General features: G+C 48.2%; 1 protein-coding gene across 1 annotated transcript in view; it reads left to right on the top strand.

Moving 5' to 3' along the window:
• The window catches only part of MYO15A (myosin XVA), a 70,587-nt gene that overhangs the window by 51,420 nt on the left and 4,945 nt on the right, over positions 1-14,222 (top strand). The window contains exons 40-58 of the mRNA XM_077316755.1: positions 622-757; positions 1,440-1,561; positions 2,253-2,312; positions 2,802-2,877; positions 3,310-3,425; positions 4,321-4,439; positions 5,283-5,424; positions 5,670-5,781; positions 7,180-7,385; positions 7,716-7,840; positions 9,267-9,339; positions 9,793-9,865; positions 10,139-10,212; positions 10,860-10,942; positions 11,354-11,484; positions 11,755-11,849; positions 12,411-12,488; positions 13,250-13,346; positions 13,515-13,675. Coding sequence (XP_077172870.1) covers positions 622-757; positions 1,440-1,561; positions 2,253-2,312; positions 2,802-2,877; positions 3,310-3,425; positions 4,321-4,439; positions 5,283-5,424; positions 5,670-5,781; positions 7,180-7,385; positions 7,716-7,840; positions 9,267-9,339; positions 9,793-9,865; positions 10,139-10,212; positions 10,860-10,942; positions 11,354-11,484; positions 11,755-11,849; positions 12,411-12,488; positions 13,250-13,346; positions 13,515-13,675 — 2,079 coding nt within the window. The remainder of the gene's footprint in view (positions 1-621; positions 758-1,439; positions 1,562-2,252; positions 2,313-2,801; positions 2,878-3,309; positions 3,426-4,320; positions 4,440-5,282; positions 5,425-5,669; positions 5,782-7,179; positions 7,386-7,715; positions 7,841-9,266; positions 9,340-9,792; positions 9,866-10,138; positions 10,213-10,859; positions 10,943-11,353; positions 11,485-11,754; positions 11,850-12,410; positions 12,489-13,249; positions 13,347-13,514; positions 13,676-14,222) is intronic.

Below are 14,222 nucleotides of genomic sequence, written 5' to 3'. Positions count from 1 at the left end.
GAACTGGCCAAACGCGAATCGAAACACTGAACCAGTGATTCGGTTGATTCAAGTTGAACCGAATCAGGAAAACTTGAATCAGAAAAGTACTCAATTTTTTCCCGGTGCACGTCCTTACTGGTCAGCTAGAAAGTTCGACTCATTTTGGGAGACCCAAGTTCAAATCCATGAGGCCAGGCACACCAACAGTCTCTCCTCTTTTCTGTTTCTGAACCTAATTTACAGGATTGTTCTGCGGATGAAAAGTGTGCTGTTCAGAGCCCTTCAGTTAAGGGGAAGGATGAGGCAGCTAGATAAATGGATAGTGGTTGTTTGGGTTGGTAGCTGGGGCCATAGTTTGCACATCAAAGATCCCAAATTCCATTGCCCCTTATATCTCCGCAACGAAAAGGGCTAGAGAATTAGATTTTTCTTCCAAAATGAACGATGGGAACTCCGTAATAACGCTATAGCAGACAGTGAGATATCTGTGAGATATAATGCTATAGCAGACAGTGAGATATCTCAGGTGGAATGGAGAAATAGAAGAGATGGGGAACGAGGAAAGTGCGATGGAAGGTGGTGTCCTGGGGCCCCTATGAATACCCCTGCCCCTATGCAACATGCACATTTTATTTGCAGGCCATCCGGGAAGTACCTGTCAAGGAGGCAATAGCCTTTGTGAAGCCTGTGACCAGTGCCAGCGTTAAGAAGATCATGCTGCCCACCATCCGCCCACCACCCGCCATCCCTAGATCCTTCCCTGTGGCCTTCCCAGGTAAACTACCCTGTGGGCATCTGTGGGCTGAGATCTCCCAAGCAGGGCAACACACGCATGACGAAGCCCTTCTATCCCCCATATGTCTGGTGAATTAGATGTGTTCTTGGAGAGTCTTGTGTTTAGGAGATCCTTCTCAGGTGGGTATTGTGAGACATAGCGCTGAAGCCTTCCTTCCTCCCACAGAACATTTCCCACTCTTTCAGGATTCCCCAGTGTGGCATCCACCAAATGTTTGGCTCCACCCCCTGTAGTAGCCATTTTGTGGTTGACTCCACCCTCTATGATAGCCATTTTATGGTTGAATCCACCTTCTGTGGTAGCCATTTTGTGGTTGACTCCACCCCCTGTGATAGTCATTTTGTGGTTGGCTCCACCCCCTGTGGTAGCCATTTTGTGGCTGACTCCACCTCCTGCGACAGCCATTTTGTGGTTGCACCCGTTACTCTGTGTCAGAATTCCAAACGTGCTCACAGGCTCGAAAAAGGTTGGGATCTCCTGTACTAATATCCCAAACGGGGCAAATATCCACTCCCCGGGAGTCACCGTTCCAGATTGAGGAAACCATACATGGAAGGAGAAGCTCCACCCTTTTATTAGCACGGATGGTGTGGATTCCTGGAGCCAAAACTTCTCTCCCCCCTCCTGCCCACGTCGTTGCTGATCAGTCATTCCCTCCCAGCGCCTGCCTTGCGGCAGTTAGGATCCGAAGACGAGCTCGTCCAGACGCAACTTCACCGCCCTTTCAGCAACGAGTTCTACGCTTACCGCAACGTCTCCTGGAAGATCTACCTCCGCAAAGAGGTACTTGTCCTCCGTTTGTCCTCTTGGTGAGGGAGAATGAAAAAGCCACTGAGGCTTATGACGTTATACGCCATGCGAGGGGCAGTTGACCAGGCAGGGATTTTTCTCTCTTGTCCTAAAGCTCAGTAGCTGGAACTCATTGGCAGCGGATATCCTGAAGGAAGGGCCCTGTGCAATTAACTTGAGGAATTCCCTGCCACGAGAAATAGTTAAGGGCCACTGGCATGGATTTGCTCAGTACGGGGACTTGCTCGGTCTGATTATCCGCTACTTGATATGGATCTCCCTCTGCCAGAGGAGGAAAGCAGAGATCCTGGATGGTGTAGTGGTTAAGGAGTCAAACTAAGATCTTGAAGGCTCAAGTTCGAATCCCCCCACTCCTCCATGGAAACACGTCGGGTGACTTTGGACCAGTCTCTCTCCAGCTAGCCTACCTCACAGGGTTAGAATTCTAGGGAGTAAAATGGAGGCGAATGATGTTACAAACCGCTTTTTGTCCCTGCTGGGGAGAAAAACGAGGGTATGAAATAAATAAGTGGAAGGACCAGCCCCTCATTGTACATACAGTGGGCTTCTGTGAAGCAAATAGCTTTCCTCTGTTAATTTTGATTTTTTTTTCAAGCAATTATTTTACTTGGCCCAAAAAAATGGTCTTTTCCTATCTCCCATCTTCTGGGCTGTTTCCCTGCAGGTTTTCTACCCCAAGGACACCATCAATAACCCTCTTCTGCTCGATCTCATTTTCCGGCAGGTGAGCTCGCTCTGTTGCACGCAGTGTGCAAAACCTCCTCCTGCATTCAATGTGCAGTTGCACATGACTTGCACTCCTGGCTTCTCTCTCGCTCTGTGCATGATGTTCTCTTTGACACTGCTGACTTTTATTGATTTTTTAATCTTGCTATTTGTTTTAATAGTGTTCTCGGGGGGGGGCATGTTTGGTTGACGGTGCTGGAATCTGCAAGATAAACCATGTGCATGATCCAGCTGCAGATGAAGAAAATCCTAGAGGGGGACATCGGGGGGAGATGTGTATTTAATAAAGTTAGATTAGGAACTTTCTGGTATTTCTCAAATAATCTCCTGATTGTCCAGAAGAGAAAATATAGGTCAGCATTTTTGGATCTCAGTTGAGGAGAAAGGCAGGGTATTGAGGTATTAAATAAGAGAAATGGTAAATCAATCAATGGGCATTAATGAATTTTCACCATGGAGTGCCTCACATATTGGATTTCTCCTGCAGATCTTCAACGATACCATGTCAGAGGCTTGCATCCGCATTACCCAAGGGGAGAGGATGCGCATGAAAGCCCTCTTTGGTAAGCTTTGGGGTTTGGGGGTTGGTGTGGGGCAGCAGCTATGGTTGAGCCAGCTTGGTAGAGTGGTTAAACATGTAGGCTTCTAATCTGAAGAGCCAAATTTGATTCCCCACTCTTCCTCCTCCTGCAGCCAGTCACAGTCCTGTTGGAGCTGTTCTCACAGAGCTGTTTGCCATTAAACTTCTAAGGGTCTGGATTGGTTTTTGTTTTGAATACTAGGGATAAATTTGCTTGGAAATTCCTGGAGATTTGGTGGGCTGAGGGCAAGGCTCAGGGAAGGAAGGGACAGTGGTCAGATATATCGCCATAGATTCCAGTTGGCAAAGCAGCCATTGTCTTGACGGGTACCGATCCCTGTAATTCCAGATCTCCAGGCCTGACCTGAGAGCTGGCAACCATAACAAGGGGCTTGACTTCTGTTTTGCTCCACAGCTGAAAACAAGCTCGATTCCTTCAGCCCGGTGGCCGACGAAAGCGTCAAGAAGGAGATTGTCAACCTTGCCCGAGATGGGTGGGAAGTGTATTTTTCACGCCTTTTCCCAGCGACGGTAAGAAATCCCGTTTCCCGGAAGTTAGGAATCGTTTCTTTTCATGCAGAGGTTTCTCCACAGTTTGCAGGCTAAGCTGCAGTTTCTCTCCAAACTTCCTGACAGCAAGGCACCCAAACTGTGGGGAAAGATTTGAGGGAAGTACTTCCATTGCTTTCCAGGAAGCAGGTGGGGCATTGTACGGGAGGGTCTGTACTGACTTCCATCATCCAAATTAAATAATTTTCCTCTGAAGAAGGATTGGTAAGCAAGTAGGCTTTCTTTAGTCATTGTGTGGTTGTATTCTCCCGTCAAGATTTCCTTCTTCTTAAGAGATGTGAGGAAGGAGGTACGCCATTTGGCTCTGCCTCTGGAGGCAGCCATTTTGGGTTTATCTCCGCCTTCTGTGGCAGCCATTTTGGATTTATGGCCACCTTCTGTAGTGGCCATTTGGGGGGAAATTATGCAGACCATCATCAAGAAGCATTTTCCTCCCTTTTGATGATCTGGAGTCCTGTTATTTATTTATTTTTAAACATAGTTTTGATGGGAAAAATAGATAAGAAAGAAAAAGATTAAAACTACAGCACTGAAGAGAAAAGCAAAGCAAACCGGACAAGAAGAAGAATGAAATGGCTCTATAAAGTGAAAACGTCCCGTTTTTCTATGACAAGCAGAATTACAAACTTAACACTTCCTCTACACTTATTTAAAAAAGAAGCTCTCTATTTTTTTTGTTCTCTAAATCTTTCCTCCCACCTAATAATTAAAACCACACATGACAATTCCCTGGTGCCTTTTAAAAGATTGATTTTCGTACGGTGCTGCTTCAAACTTTAGTTATCCCTTGAGGTTTGCTCATCTCCCATCTATGCCGCCCTCATCCATGTTAACCATCCTGTTTCGATCCCTTTAGGGCAGTGTGGGCACCGGCGTGCAGATCTTGGCCGTGTCCCACACAGGGATCAAGCTTCTGCGACTCGTCAAGGGCACCAACTTGCCTGGGGAGCAATTGCGGGTTTTGCGGGGCTACGGGTAAGGCTGTGTTGGGGAGGTTGGCCGGGAGCTCTCAGAAGGATACGGCAGGACCGCGGTCTGGGTCGGGTGAGGAGCAGGGCTGCCAACCAGGGGCGTCCGGGCAGTCTTGTTTTCCCTGTTCGTATTTTTGCACATTGAATCATTCTTACCTGGGTACTCGCTCGCAGAGAGCTCTTCCAACAAATCTGGAAGGGAGGCCATGTTAAAAGGATGAGGAATCAAAAGGGCAGCCTACAAGGGGAACAGCTGTGGAGAGACTCCTGTGGTTTTGCTCACTGAATTTGTGTTTGTTCAGAGAATATCCTCTGCTAGAAGCAAAGGGTCTATGAGGACATGTTTGCTCAGAAAAGCTTCTTATTCATCACTGGGGATCTTGTTGACTGCATTTTTGGGAAAAACCCCCACTGCGGTCACCCCAAGACAAGGATTTTCCCCATATGACTGAAATGGCTGGCGCCAGGTTTTGAGGCAGCCATTTTGTGTCACCCAGAAAGTTTCCACGGAAGGGTGGGGATTCGAACCTGGGACTCCGAGTTCTTAGTCTGACACGCAAAAGGCAGCACCACACTGCCCACCTATTTTTCCTAACAGCACTCTTGAGGGATAGAACTGCCTAGACTTCTTTCCTTCCTGGTAAATAGGGATAGCCTAGGCATTGATCTATCTTCCACATGGATGTTCTGTCTGATGCAGTGGAGCCAAACAAACTTTAAAAAGGTGGGGACCCCTTAGTAAAAAGCTTGGGTAATGAGAACTATTTTGGCCTGATGCCTAAACGAGACAGTGAAGTAGGCCTGTTCCCTCAGATGGACAGCTAACCCCGTCTTCTCTTTGGCTCAGCTACAGCGATATCCTCTTTGTGACCATCCCCTCCAAGAACATGTTGGAGTTCAACCTCACCAATGAGAAGTTGCTCCTCTTTTCCCCAAAAGCTCCCCAGGTGAAGGCCATGGTGGACTACTTCATTACTGAGCTCAAGAAGGTATGAGCTGGTGGGATCTGGGGACCAGCAGAATGAGGTCTGAGAGAATAAAATCAAGACGAGTCCCGCATGGGACAACTTGTTCTCACCAAGGTCCCTCAAGAGCTAGTGGCCGTTCTGCCCTGAACCTCAGTTGGCTTACGGAATGTGGTCCATGCATGACTACATTACTCTGCCCAGCTTCAGAAGCATCTGTGAATTCCCATCTCCCTCCTTCTGTTCACCTTTTCTTTCCTCCACTCCAGGATTCCCAATATGTTGTGGCCATCAAGAACTATGTTACCAACGACAAGAGCCTCTTGAGCTTCCACAAAGGAGATATCATCTGCCTCCGGCCAATGGAAGGCTTGGAAAAAGGTGAGTCCCTTAGCAGGAAGTGCCATCTTTGAGGAGGGGATGAGAGAAAGGGAAGGGGACATTCTCAGGAGCTAGCATGGTTGAGCTCCAGAGAGCCCCAAAGGCAACTAGGGTTTCTAATCCCCAGGTGGGGTTGAGGGATTCTCCCCATACTTCCAGACTACCAGGCTATTTCCTTGGCATGGTCCACACAACCAGCAGACCTCTTCAGAATCCAACCCCCCGACCATTCACCCCCTTGACCCAGCTTCTGTACGAGGAGTAGCCCATACGAGGGTACCCCATGACCATAACAGTCAGCATAAAATCAGAGGTCCCCACCAAGCTGGGGTTTTGTTCTCACATCTGAATGGATCCAACCATGGTTACAAGCCTTCCAAAGCCAAAACTGCCCACCCTGTGTCCCAGTGAGCCAACCCTAGAGGGTGCCAGGCAGGGGAGCTTCAGGATTCCCCAACCCCCGTGATGCCGTACTGACTATCCCCGCCCCCCCCACAGACCGCTATTATGGCTGCGTGGTGCGCAAGAAAGTGATGCTGCTTGAGGATGTGAAGAAAGGGACTCTGGATTTTGGTGGGTGGCTCCTGTGTGCCGTGCCGTGCTGCGGTGTGATCTTTTGCTCCCTTGTACTCTTGACTGCAACTGTGTTACCCCCCCCCCCCGAGTGTGATTCTCCTCTCTTCTGTTCTCATTTGCTACGGAGAGTCCATCTGATAGGTAGGGGGAAGAGGAGAAAGCACACTAGGATAGATCTGAGACGTGGAATATCAATTCCTAATATGTCCAGCTGTGCGGAATGAGATCAAGCCAGTACCCTCGTTGGAGAGTATCACAGACGTTTGACCTGTACGATTCTATTGGTAGCATTGTGGACCCATTTTTTAAACCTTTATGCTACTAGGAGAATTCTCCGGATCAATCAATCAATCAATCAATCAATCAATCAATCAATCAATCAATCAATCAATCAATCAATCAATCAATATTTTATTTACGGTCATTCAGACCAAAATGAAAATACAAGCAATTAAAATAATAAGACAAATTAAAAGAGAAAGTAGAATTCTCTGGATGTTCTCCTTGCAATTCCTTTCTTTGGCCAAGACTTTGGAGGGGAGCGTAAACAGCATGGTCCTATGGGACACCTTCTGTGGATTCGAGTCCTGACAAAATGTCCCCCTTTGTTTCACTCATCAATACGGGGCCATTTTCCCAAGAAATTTTGCATTGTCCACTTTTCCCGAGGCTGCTGCAGTTGAAGCTTTGTGTGAATGAACCTGGAGTTGGGGTCTCCAGCACTTTTGCTTGATGTTAAACCATCCTAACACACTACGAGGCATGATAAGAGATGCCTTAGTAGATTCCTCGGGTCGTAAAAGGAATGCCTTCTGAATGCAGGTTGGAAATTTGGTGCCATCTATGGGAAGTCTGGCTTCTTCCCTGCTGACTGCGTCCAGCCGGCAGCAGCGCCAGATTTCATCCACCTGCCAATGGAGAAGAAAGAAGAGCCGCATGACAAGCAAGGCAAAGTGGCTGTCCCAGCCTCAGTGGCCGTGGCCATTGCGTCGGCAACTGTGGCTCAGGAACTGGATAAGAAATTGGAGGCGAGTACAATTGGCCCTTGGTTGAACTTCCCCAAGTGGGTGGTGGGTTCTTCCAGGGTAGGAATTGTTTGGGACGAGAAGGCTGGAGGGCGAGGGATTTCCCCCCGCTAGATGGAATCCCCCAGCCCCCCAAAAGTGGGATGCTGTTGCATGTTATCTTCCCCCACGAGACGGAGTCCCTCGACCACATTGGAGAGTTGATGTTCTCCCAGACCAACATGGCCTTCATCTGTAGGGCCAGCTTGAACCGACAGGCGTACAATCTGTCCCGTGATCCGACAGGCATTCTAGCCATGCCCAGGGAGACCATGTGCCTTTCTTTCCCCGTAGGTCTCTCCCAGCAGCGAATACACTGAAGACTTTGAAGGACTCCCTATGGGCAGCCCCCAAGGCGGCCCCTACACCATGCTGGAGTTTGCCAAGAAGTATTTCCGGGAAGGGCAGAGGGCAAAGATGTGAGTGCGTGCGGACGGACATGGGGCCTGGAATCCTTTAGGGCTTGGTTGCAGCCGAGAAACCGGAGGCCGTCATCTCAAGTTGGTTGTGTCAGAGTTCTTATCCTGAGACCGCAGTCCCCTCTGTAAGAGGACAAGGAAATTCCGGGCTGCTGCCACCACGCCCAAACTCCTCTGCAGACCAGTTAGTTAGAACGCCCCCGCCATTGTTTACGTGCGTGATCACAGTCCCTGGGATGGAAGAGAGGTAAGTGGAAGAGCCTCTGTCCCTTACCGCGGGCCATTGCAGAGTGTTGCCAACCCCCTCATTCATGGCATCCGTCAGGTCTTGAAGACGTAAACGTATTGGGGACTGGGGCTTGATAGGTCAGGAATGAGCTGCTCATGAAAATAGGCCTGTGGTCTCATCTGGGGGAGGTGCGGGGAGGAGAAAGCCCGGCTTATAGACCTAACTCGCAGGAGTCACAGTCCACTCGATGAATACGATACCCCTTTTGTGTGACTGGGACAAAAGGGATGTTTTTCGGCTTCAGGAGAGGCAAACGCGTGCGGTCAGAAAATCCGGGTTTCCAGTTGGGTGTATTGAAGTTGGACAATACACGCCATGGTCCCAGTCACATAAAATGGCAACCGCTATCCCACCACATGTGTGGCTGGATTGCCAAACTTGTAAGATCTTATCAGTAGCCAGCAAACAAAGAAAATTTGATCGTTAACAGAGCAGACAAAAAGGACAGCAGCGATAAGATCTAACAATATAGCAAAATGTTAAAATGATCCATTTTGTTTGAAGGAGGCTTTCAATTTCCTAGATGCTAAAAAGCAACGTTTTGTGACTTTTAGAGAGATTGCCTTATCTCGCTTTAGATCCTTAGATAGCTCTCTGAAATATAGGGTTTAAAGCGAGATAGGGTGGCCATAACCCTTGGCACACAACCCTTGGTATATTTCAGAGAGCTATCTAAGGATTTAAAGTGAGATGGGTCGGCATATCCAAAATTGTAAGGATCAGCCTTCAGTATGTTTCAGATAGCTATCTAAAGGTTTAAAGCGAGCTTGGGTGGGCATGACCAAAATTGTAAAGCTCAAACCAGATGGGTTCCCTGGCTGAACTCCTTTCCCCGTTTTAATGATTTATTTCTATGTTGAAGTTAGTTATCTTCTCCTTCAAAGCCATAAAAGCACATTCATGCTGTGTAGAACAATACAAATATGTATGGGGGGAAAGCTGAACCCCATCTGGACAATCCGAATCGAGGAAATGCTATTCCTCAGCTGGTTCTTACAACAACAATGTTTTTGGAAGAGTAGAGGGGGTGGCACCGAGACCAGGAGCAGGCCAAGAATCAACGGGAAATTGGAGAGGCTGTGCGCAGAGGGTATCTTCCCAGTAACAAAGGTGGAGTTTGTGTGACATTCATTACAGAGACCCCAGCAAGCTAAAATCCAAGAAAGGCATTGAATCCAAAGGTGTGGAAGAGATGCTGAAATTCACCAAGGTAATGCCAGTTGATTTCTTTATCCGTTGCAGTTTCCTTCCATATGTATCATTTCAGAAAGATGAGCAGGGAGATTTATAGGAAGAAATAAATATGCCGACGACCTCTGCTCATCCCCACTCGTCTAGGATTTTTATACTAGCTTTTAGAAGGAGAGTTGATTCTTATATGCCTCTTTTCTCTACCCGAAGGAGTCTCAAAATCTGCCCCTTTTTTAGGGTATCTCTTCCCCAGAATCTCAGCCTAACCATTCTTAATGGGAGAGCAACATGGACCTCGTTTTGGTCTGGGCCCTGTTCCTCCTCCTCCTCGGTGTTCGAACCCTATTATTTGTTTCCATCGAGGAGAATTTTGTCTGCGCTTACCCCGTGGCAGTGCGGCAATTCAGTTGCTGTGTCTACGACCCTCTTGCCGAGCCTCCGTTTCTCTCCTCTCCTCCCCGTTCCTTTTCAGGCCCCCATCCAAGAGTCGCTCATTGAATTCACAGATGGCAGCCTGAACAAAGTGGCGGAGGAGACCTTCCAAGGTGATTTGCCCAGATCTTCCTTTTTGCGGGAGTCGTCTAGCACAAGGGCTGGCCGTGATGCTTTTAGAACTTCGGTTGATCTTTGTTCAGAGGTGGACTCTAAAAAGCCTGACATGTTCGCTGCCCTGCCAACAAATGCTGTTTTGTCTGGTCTGTCAGGGAAATCCTTCCCACCCCCTCTCTCAGGACTGTAGTTAGGTGACGGCCGATTTGACCTTCTGTGGGAGCCTGGGGGGAAACGCCAACTGATTTGGGTATTTTTTCTCCCCGCAGCTGTGATGAAGTTCATGGGTGACCTTCCACTCAAGGGCCAAACTGAGCTAGATGTGGTCTGTGGACTTCTTAAGGTAAGCCCCGTTTTCTCCTCTGTTGCCAACTTTGCATAGGGTCACGAAGAGACGAGGGTTCACGGAGGCTCCTTCCATCCCAAAGACTGTCAAAATTGGGAGGGTGTTTTCCCAAATCAGAAATCCTAGATTCGAGGTCCAATATACAGATACCAGACTCCCCAGTGCAGCTGGGGGGTCTCCCAATTTGGGGGCACTCTCCTAGAAGATGCTAAAATGTATTGTAATTTTATCTTATTGTATGTATTTTCCTTGTTGTAAACCAGCGTGAGCCAGCTGGCCTGAGAGAAGCAGTTAATAAATAATAATGATAAGAAGTGATGTAGGCATAACAGGGCAACACTCTGGTTTGTGGGCAAAACCTCTATGATGGAATTAGCTTCTTACCATAGAGTTTTGCCCACAAACCAGAGTGTCACCCCTCCAGTGAGAATTACCGATGTTACCCAGATGTGCTGTAGGCACATCACATTTATTTTCAGTTTGTTTGGGGGGTAATCCCAGCTGGCCAGCGGTCGTGTTTTTGTCTGGAGGTGGTCGTTGGCATAACTGCTTCTCCAGGGGGTCTGGAGGGTGCTGTGGGACCAGTGACTCTGTCACCCTGTGGGGCTTGCTCCACTGCACGCTTGTCCCCGTCTCTCCTCCAGCTTTGCGGGGAATATGTGGTGATTCGAGATGAGGTCTACTGCCAGATCATGAAGCAGATCATGGACAACTCCAGCCTCAAGACGTACGTGAGTCTCTCGTCTTGGCGGAAGACCAAAGAGGTGGGAAAGGACGAGCGAAAGGCTCTGGCCTAGCTGCTGAAGGGGCACAGGAGAACAGAGCCCGGAGGGGTTCACCGAAGGGGTGCAGCGGAGAGAGGGTCTGTGTGGTAGTTGCACCAGATTGGTTCTCTGGTGTCACCTGATCCTCAGGAGCAAGAGGCATCAGCACACTGTATCAAATGGCATAAAATTTCCTCCTCTGACCATTGGCCTTATTTGTGCCTCGGTGCAGGAATCTGTCCTAGATCTGTTGGATGACTCCTCAAGAGGAATTCCATCTTTGTTTGGGGTCATTGCGATTTGGAGGGGGCGGTTCTGAGGCTGCCTCGAGATTGCCGCTGACGGACACGTAACATGTGGCCTGTTTTGTGTAGGGACAGCTGCCAGAAGGGGTGGAGGCTGCTCTACATCTTGAGCGCTTATTACAGATGCTCTGAGGTCCTCAAACCTTACCTTCTGTGGTTCCTTCAGGAGGTCTCCAGCAATCCCGCTTTGCATTTCCAAGGTGAGGCTTCACGGGGTGGGACCAAATTGTTGGCCCGAAAGGCCCCTCTGTCAGAAGGCAGAACTACCAGGATACCCACAAGGATATATCAAGTTGTTGTTGTCCAAACCACCACGTGTCCGGTCTGGAAAAAAGACAGGAGGACGGCAGGGAATGCGTCGGATTGCCAACCTTATCTAGCCTCCCTGTGAAAACTGAGTGGACTGAGTGGTTGGGGGGCAAAGGTTCCCGTGACATCTCTCTCCTCCTGTATTGTCGGTCGTCCATCAGGCATTGCCAAGGCTTGTGAACAGAACCTGCAGAAGACCTTTCAGTTTGGGGGCAGGTGTGGCTTCCCTGGGAACATGGAGCTCAAAGCCATGGTGGTGAGTGCATTGAAAAGTGAATTTTTGAATTTCTGGCAATCCATTGCTAAGCAGTCCCCTAGGGAATGGGGTGCCTAATAGCCAGTATTTGAGGCATCTTGTTGCCCAGATCTTGGTAGGCTCAGCTGTTTCCCCATCTGGGACTTGCTACCACAGACTCAGAAGTTGTAACCAGCTTCAGACCGAGCTGTTCTTTCTCTGGCTTCTGATCCTTTCTTTTCTTCCCATGCGTTAATGTCGCCGAGTCCGTAGAAGTGACGTTGGCTCATTTTGGGGAAGGACTCTCTGGCTTTGGGGCAAAACTTTGTGGTAGGATTTGCTTCTAGCCATAGAGTTTTGCCCCCAAACCAGAGTGTCACCCTCCCATCACTTCCAGAACGTCAGGTTGGGTTAATTTCCAGAGTCTTTCTGGAGGTGCATCCAGAAATCAAGGAACTCCTGGCCAGCCCAGGGAACCTGGCAACCTGAACTTGTCTTGGTTTCTGTCTGCCAAGGACTGAAGCTCCTCCACTGTGAATTATGCTCCCTAAATCTTACTTCCCGTTTCCCTTCCCTGCAAAGGCTGGAAGGAGCTCGAAACGCCAGCTGGTCCTCTTGCCAGGAGGTATCGAGAAGCACCTGAAGATCAAGACATGTTCGGTGAGTAGGAGCAAGAGTAGACCAGCCTTCCTGGAAACGTCCTGGTGAAACGCTGCCACAGAGGTTCACTCGTGGTCATAAGCCAGCCAAACCAAATGTAATCAATGGACTTAGAAAAGTAGAACTTACCTTGCTTTCGGAAGGGGGTAACTCAATTTATTTTTAAGTTTTAAAGAATTCTCCAAGAATCTGGACTGGGAAAAGACAGGAGGACATGGGGAATGCATTGGACTGGGAACCTTTTATCTGTGAAAACAGACTGAATCAACCATGTTCTGTTAGTTTACAAGCACGTCCTGAATCATCATCTTAAATTGGGTCTTGATATCACAGAAACCTTCCTTCCTTTTAATTTACTTGTATTTATTTTGCAAAATCTATATTCTGGTTTTCTGCCTTTGCAAGGACTACGAAGGCAACTAACAAATTAATACAATCATAATAAACCATATAGGGTTTCCCAAACTGTCCAAAGATCAACACCAGCATCTTGGATCGTGGTCAGAGAGAAATTGGGAGCCATGGCAGATCCCATAGACTCCCTCCAATCAATATCCTGGCTGCAACATTATGTACCAATTGAAGTCTCCAAACAGTCCTCAAGGGCAGCCAGCCCTATGTGGAACACATTGTAGTAGTCTAACTTCTATTACGTTTTTGGCACCCCGGCCTGTGAAAGTCGAAAAGCTTGCATGATGCCTTTTGAAACCGACTTTGATAAAAAAAACGAATCATCGTTTTGCTCCCCCCCTCCCTTTTAGGTTGCCCTGGACGTGATCGAAGAGATCTGCTACGAAATGGGCCTCAATCGTCCCGAAGCGTTCAACGAATATATCATCTTTGCGGTGACCAATCGAAGTGAGTCCAGCCTGTGATGGAAGAGCATATTCTGGGCTGAGTCTGCACATGTGGCCGATAAAACTCTTTTCTGCTGTTGTGTTTGTTGACTATCCCCTTCTCCTCCTTGGGGTGCAAATGAAGGAAATAAATAAATCCAAATAAGCTTGCGCCCGTTCACCTCTACAGATCAGAACGTCCGGCCTTTGAACAAGAAGGAATACATTCTCGATGTAGTCATGGAAATGGAAGAAGTGGACAGCAATTACATGTTCTGGTACCGGCGGGTCATCTGGAGCCAGCCGCTGAAATTTGACAACGAGTTGTATGTAACCATGCACTACAACCAGGTGAGGACTTTGGGTCCGGGTGGGCAGGGAGCATTCATTAGGATATTTGGTTAGTATAGCAGAGTTCTGTCCAGTCATAGCAGCATAATCTTGAGTGCAGTACATAAATCTCCCAAGAAGTATATCGCAGAAGGAGGTAAACTTACATGCAAGTAGATTCGGTTCACATTCGGATTGCAGAATCACAGAATCATAGACTCATAGAGTTGGAAGGGGCCATAAAGGCCATCTAGTCCAACCCCCTGCTCAACGCAAGATCAGCCCAAAGCATCCTAAAGCAGGATCAGCCCAAAGCTTCCTTGCAGTCAAAGGAAGAGAAGGAAGCCTCATCTAAACAGACTTTCCCTATTAGAGATGACCAGGTAGTCCGGCATCGAGGAGATAACACCTATACAAACCATGTGGAAGAAGTGAGAGAACAAAGGGATAAAGGGGAGAGAAAGAAACCTAATCTAAAAAGTACTTTCCCTATTAGAAATGAACAGCTTGTCCAACATCATGTGTGTGGTAATATGAGGGCACTGAATCTATAGGAGAGACCTGCGGG

The sequence above is a fragment of the Paroedura picta genome, chromosome 17 (assembly GCF_049243985.1).
Source record: "Paroedura picta isolate Pp20150507F chromosome 17, Ppicta_v3.0, whole genome shotgun sequence".
NCBI lineage: Eukaryota > Metazoa > Chordata > Lepidosauria > Squamata > Gekkonidae > Paroedura > Paroedura picta.
Note: the sequence above shows the minus strand (reverse complement) of the source record. Positions and strands in the feature narration are given on the sequence as shown.